Source organism: Panicum virgatum, chromosome 3K (genome assembly GCF_016808335.1).
Source record: "Panicum virgatum strain AP13 chromosome 3K, P.virgatum_v5, whole genome shotgun sequence".
NCBI classification, from domain to species: Eukaryota; Viridiplantae; Streptophyta; class Magnoliopsida; order Poales; family Poaceae; genus Panicum; species Panicum virgatum.
This window is the reverse complement of record NC_053138.1, coordinates 29,416,228-29,422,116: the sequence shown is the minus strand read 5'-3', so window position 1 is coordinate 29,422,116 and position 5,889 is coordinate 29,416,228. Positions and strand designations below refer to the sequence as shown.

At 42.5% G+C, this 5,889-nt stretch overlaps 1 protein-coding gene across 1 annotated transcript; it reads left to right on the top strand.

The window, feature by feature from the left end:
• The first annotated feature begins 283 nt into the window (after positions 1-283).
• LOC120701392 (probable ADP-ribosylation factor GTPase-activating protein AGD11) lies at positions 284-3,493 on the top strand. The gene is made up of 9 exons (XM_039985460.1): positions 284-676; positions 804-859; positions 1,229-1,322; positions 1,626-1,701; positions 2,047-2,207; positions 2,316-2,496; positions 2,589-2,711; positions 2,819-2,914; positions 3,087-3,493. The coding sequence occupies exons 1-9, from the start codon at positions 606-608 to the stop codon at positions 3,372-3,374; spliced, it is 1,146 nt and encodes a 381-aa protein (XP_039841394.1). The 5' UTR covers positions 284-605; the 3' UTR covers positions 3,375-3,493.
• Positions 3,494-5,889: the final 2,396 nt, after the last annotated feature.

The following is a 5,889-nucleotide window of genomic DNA, read 5'->3' as shown; positions in this document are numbered from 1 at the left end:
TTACAAATACATTTTACGAAACCATTACTGTTTGATGAAAACCTGAATTTGAAGTGCTCTTCCCAGACACCAATGGAAACCGGTGTCGTTTCCTGAATTCCCCCATTCAAAATGCGCAAGATTCGGCAAGTTTCTGGTTTTCCTGCCGTGGCCCTGCCGTGTGTTTTTCTACGTACAGCTCAGCCTCCCGGGTGACTTGCCCGCCCTCGGTTCTTACTGGCGACGCGGCATATTCCGCCTTTCTCCAGCGCGGAGGACTCCTCAAAACTCTGCCCACAAAAACAGATGAATTGCCGTCACCGCCTATTCTTGGCCATACCACGTCCCGCATGCAGCACCAACAAGGGGGGAAAGGCCAACGAAGAGGGAAGAAAAATAAGAAATCGGCGAATCCTTGATGTGCCCCCGCCGGTTCGACGCCAATTCTCCCGGTGTTCGACTCCCATTCCTCAGCCCTGCTCGTTTTTGCCAGCCAATTCGATCAGGGCAGCGCGCCGGACCAGAGTTCTTGATTTAATCCTCGGCTGTGTGGTGGATGGCGGGGCACCTCGTTCTTCTTCTCTTCCACGAGTTTAGGAGGTAGGGGAGCGGGAGGAGGGAGATAGATGGAGAGAGACGGGATGGAGGGCAACAATCTTCTGCATTTTCTTGATACCCCAAGCGCGCATTACAGACTGTATGCGTTTTCTACCTTCTGATGATCTATGATTTGGTTCATTCAATCTCTCGTGTTATATTGAGCATTTCTCCTTTTGTTTCTATGGGATACGCAATTTGATGTTTTGCTTCTCTTTCTCTTGAAGGAATTGCGACGGATTTGAAGCCGAAAATGATGCAGATGATCGTTCTGATGCATCAGGTTCGTATTTCTGTGAAATTTGTCGTTACATTCAGCTACAGGATACATTTTGTTGAAATTTGTTTTACTGAACCTCACCCCCACCCCCACACCCATTTGGCTGTATCCATTGATTTCAATGTCTTATTCGTTTGCACCGTGTATCTGTTGAATTCATACCATGCCAGTGGCCATTCGATTTGTAAAACTAAAAGCTCGCATGTTGGGAGAGAAATTAAACTAAATAATTTTATATGATAAATGATTGATAGATGGAGCTGCTGGCACAATTTTCTTTGTTGTTTAACTGCCAATGCTTGATTCATGCGTTCTTGCTGGAAATGGGCTTCTGTGCTCCATATGATTACTTGTGATGATTTACGGATACAGATCCAGCTAATGCGAGGGAATTGTTGGAGTGTTTGTTGAACCAACCAGCAAACAAATTCTGTGCTGACTGTGGCATTCCTGATCCAAAATGGGCGTAAGTCTCTGTAAAGCAACATTTATCCCGAACATTCAATTTGGCTTGTCAAAAAATGACTAGAGTTGTCACACTAAATTTCTAAATGACATTTTATTCTGTTGCTTCTTGGATTAACCGCAAATTTTCGCTGTTTGGTCAATTTACACAAACACTAAAGAAGTCTAATATTGCTTTTTACAGCTTTCATAAGTAATGTTAGGTCTGATTGATTTGTCAGGCATCTGATTTTTCTAACCAATAATATTGTAGTGCTTATCCAAACTGGGCATTAGTGCCATTTAACTTCTTTTGCACTTGCAGGGCCTTGCCTTTTGGGGCGTTCATTTGCATTAAGTGCTCTGGAACTCATAGAAGTCTTGGAGTGCACATATCAAAGGTGTGCAATGGACATTCCTCTTTGTGCTTTTGGTACCTCTGCCATTTTTTCCATTTCCAGTTCCACAGAGATCTGCTTATACTAAATTTCCATTTCTGTGGTTGGAGCTGTTCTAGATAGCAATGTTTCAAAAATTCGATTTCTCTAAAAATGGTATTTTCTCCGTGACCAATAGTTGTGTGCTGCAATCACTCATTATTTCTCTTGTCAAAAAACAAGGGGCACGACTCTATTAATTCCTGTGTGCAACAATTAACGGCTAATTCATAATACTACTGCTACTCCATTGTACTGTCACAGATCTTATACCAAACTTACCAAATACTCGTTTTGAACTGAATATAGGTGATTTCAGTGAACCTGGATGAGTGGACAGATGAAGAAGTCCACTGTTTAGCTGAATCAGGAGGAAATTCTGTTGTTAACACAAGATATGAGGCTTTTTTACCCGAAAATAAGAAAATAAAACAAGATTGCTCAACTGAAGAGCGTAATGATTTCATTAGGTACACATTGAGTTAGTTGATTGTCAGTACTTGTCCTAACTCTATTTCATGATATTTTGTATTTTTGTTCCACCCCACCCCCCCCCCCCCCTGTCTATATGTATGCAGGAAAAAATACCAGTTCCAACAGTTTGTGTGTGATCCACAATTTTCATGCCCTTTACCACTTAATAAAAAGCAAGCACAAGATAAACACCAGCAGCACAATAGCAACAAACATGGTTTTGGTCATGCTTTCAGGAATAGCTGGAGGAAAAAGGATTCAGATAGCAAAGGACTAAAGAAAATGGTGCGACGAACTCACCGATGCTAAATTTTGTTAGTGTATATGGCACTTGATATGTTACTTCTACATTGATGGTGTTTTTTTTTTTGTTTCAGTCGGATGTGGGAATGGTAGAATTTGTTGGATTAATCAAGGTCAATATCGTAAAAGGCACAGATTTAGCTGTTCGTGATGTGATGTCAAGCGATCCATATGTCATGATTAATCTAGGGCACCAGGTAAGCACAATTTTTTTTGGCATCAATGGCAGCTTAATATTGCAAAGATGTCTGTTCTCGTTTTCAGTTCTTTTGAGACTTCCAGCTAAGACATTCATATTTTTCAGTCCATGAAAACTAAGGTGATAAAGAACACCCTGAATCCTATCTGGAACGAAAGACTAATGCTTTCGATCCCTGACCCAATTCCGCCACTTAAACTGGTATGTACTCATTTTTATCAGCTTTTAAGAGGTTATAATTTGTCCCCCAAGCATTTACCTCATTTTCTCTATCTAGCGACTCAGTTTCCCCAGTAAATTCTCACTCCAGGTGAAATGTTTTGTTCAAACTCTGCACTGATTGACGTTCTTGTTTTTTCCCCACCTCTAACAGCAAGTATTTGACAAGGACACATTCAGCTCCGATGACCGGATGGGGGAGGCCGACGTGGACATCCGGCCACTGATTGCAGCAACGAAGGAGCATGAGAACTCAACCATCACCGAATTGACGGAGCTTTACAGATGGTCGGCCAGTGAAGACAGCAACGGTGTGCTTGCCAAGGACAGCGTGATCTCCATTGCCAATGGCAAGGTGAAGCAGGACATCACTCTGAAGCTCCAGAACGTCGAGCGCGGTGAGCTCGAGATCGAGATCGAGTGTGTGCCACTCAGCCAGTAGCAGCTTCATAATGCGACGGACACTGTCGTCTGGCAATGCTCGGAGAGACCTTCACTTGTGTGTTTGCTCCGTGCCTCTATTGTAGTGTACATGTGTGAAATATGTTGTATGGTAGATAGGCAGAGGAACGAAAAAAGTCATCTATACAACTTTGATTTTAGGCTTAAAATTGTTGGTTTGGATTGGCTCTTTTCAGGCATATATTTTGAACTGTTTTTAGTAGTTGCCTAGACCACAGTGGTATTTAGCTGGTACCAGGATGGTGAAAAGAGCTCATCTTTTGCCCATATCCAAAAATTGGTTTGCAAAATGCTACCATGGGGAATACAGCAAGGGTGAAAGACGAGGTGGTACTACATGTAGAGAGCATTATAAAATAAATATCAAGTGTCAAGGATCTTGACGAATAAGGGCCAAGGATTATCGGATTAATTTTGTATAGTTTGATTCCTATATGCTTTTTCCTAGTGCTATGTATGGTTGCTTGGAAAAATGTCCACAGGATTTCCTATTTTCCACTACCATGGAAGGATTTTATTCCGGAAAATTGCATTCTTGCCCCTGTTTTGAATTTCAATTGTGAATTTACCCTCACTTTCTTTCACTCTACTGCTTTTCAGATGCTTCTTTCGTTTTCCCTTGTTTGCCATCTGCTTTTCAGATGGCACGGCCCACCCCCCCCCCCCCCCCCGCCCCGCCCCACGCGGGCCGCCTGCCTCCCCTGCGCGCCCCCCTCCATGCGGCAACCTTACGCGTGTGGGACAGCAGCCTTCAAACAACCGCCGCTCCTCCGCGTGGCTCCCTTGAGCGCGCGCATGGGCCAAGCCCCCGCGGCCGGCTGCGGCCAAGCGCCGCCGCTTGCGAGCACATGGGCCGCCTGAAGCGCCGCCCGCAGCTCAGCACCCTAGTGTTTAGGCCCCCTTTGGCATAGCTCCGCTCGGGGCGAGCTTTAGCTTCGTGCTACAGTAAATGGTAATGTAGCGCTACTGTTTACGCACTGTAGCAAGAAGGGCCAAAATGAGCTGGAAAAGTGGTGAAGCTGATGAAGCCAGAAAACCGAGCTTCACCAGCTTCACCTTCACGTCGGCACAGTACTGCTACAGTGTCGGAAGCTGCAAATGCCGAAGCTGCGTCAAAGGGGGCTTGGAATGAGCGCTTACTGGCTTAGGAATGGGAGGGGAAGGGGAGGCGAAGTGATAAGGGGTGGTTTTGTCTTTTTGCCTTATTATATGAAGGGTTTTGTTATTTTTTAAATTTAATAACTTGGCAGCAACTAACGGAGTCAATTTCAGGGTAAACGGAGGCTTCATGTTGGAATAGTAAGGGTAAAAATGCAAAGTTACAAAAAGTGAGGATAAAATCACAATTAGAGTTTTAAATAGGGACAAAAACACAATAATTCTTTTTAGGAATTGTTTTGGGAACGACAAACATGGTTCTATTGAGACTACACGAACTGGTCCATGGTCATTTTCCTAACCCATGAAGCATGAACTCAAGTCGGAGGCCTTTGAAGTTCAATGCTGAACAATTTTGTCCCCTCACCTATCAATGTCATGTATGCACTATCTTTATCTTAAATTATTAGTCATTTTGGTTTTTCTATAAATTTAGATGCATAACAAAAATTATGAATCTAGAAAAGCCAAAATCACTGATAATTTAGGACGGAGTGAGTAATTATGTGTGACCTGGCCCTGATTTTGCATCACGTCAGTTGACATAAACATCTACCGAGACTGTGCATGGACCTTGAGCGGGTGATTTGGGCGCCAATTTGGAAGGGTCTCAATATCTTTGTTTAGGCGAAGCCAGGAAAGACGAGAGAAAGAAATGTCCAGATGCTATGTTGGCTGTAGGCCGCTGCCATGCATGTGTACGCCATGTTATCTAAATCCAGCTTCAAATGAGCTCAAGGACCAAGCCATGCATGGTTTGGAAGTTGAGAAGCAGAAGCTATAGTAAGACTTTGGCAATAATTATTCAAGAGTAAAGAAATTGACTTATTTGGAAAGAAAAAAAAAACGGTTTCTAGAATAGATACACAAAGCTACTACCGAGCCTTCTCCACGAATCTCTTTTTGGGTCTCCAGTTTATTTTTTAAGTAGCGCCAGGAGCGCTGCCATACCATTTTATAATAAGGTCTCGTTTGGTTTTTTAAGTAGTTGTCATATTGAATATTTAGACGTCAATTTGAATGTTCAGATGCAAACTTAATACAAAACTAATTGCATAAGTTGTAATTAAAGCTCTAGACGAATCTATTAAGTATAATTAATGCATGATTATAGTGAATGGTTACAGTAGCAATTAGTGGTCAAATTATGGACTAATTAGACTTAATAAATTCGTGTCGTGATTAAGTCACGACTTATAAAATTAATTTTGTAATAAATCTATGTTTAGTACTCCTAATTGGTGTGTAAACATGCGATGTGATAGGACTTATGACTTAAACTGAAAAACCAAACGAGACCTGAGAGAGAAGAGTTCCAAGCTTGAGAGATTTGACAT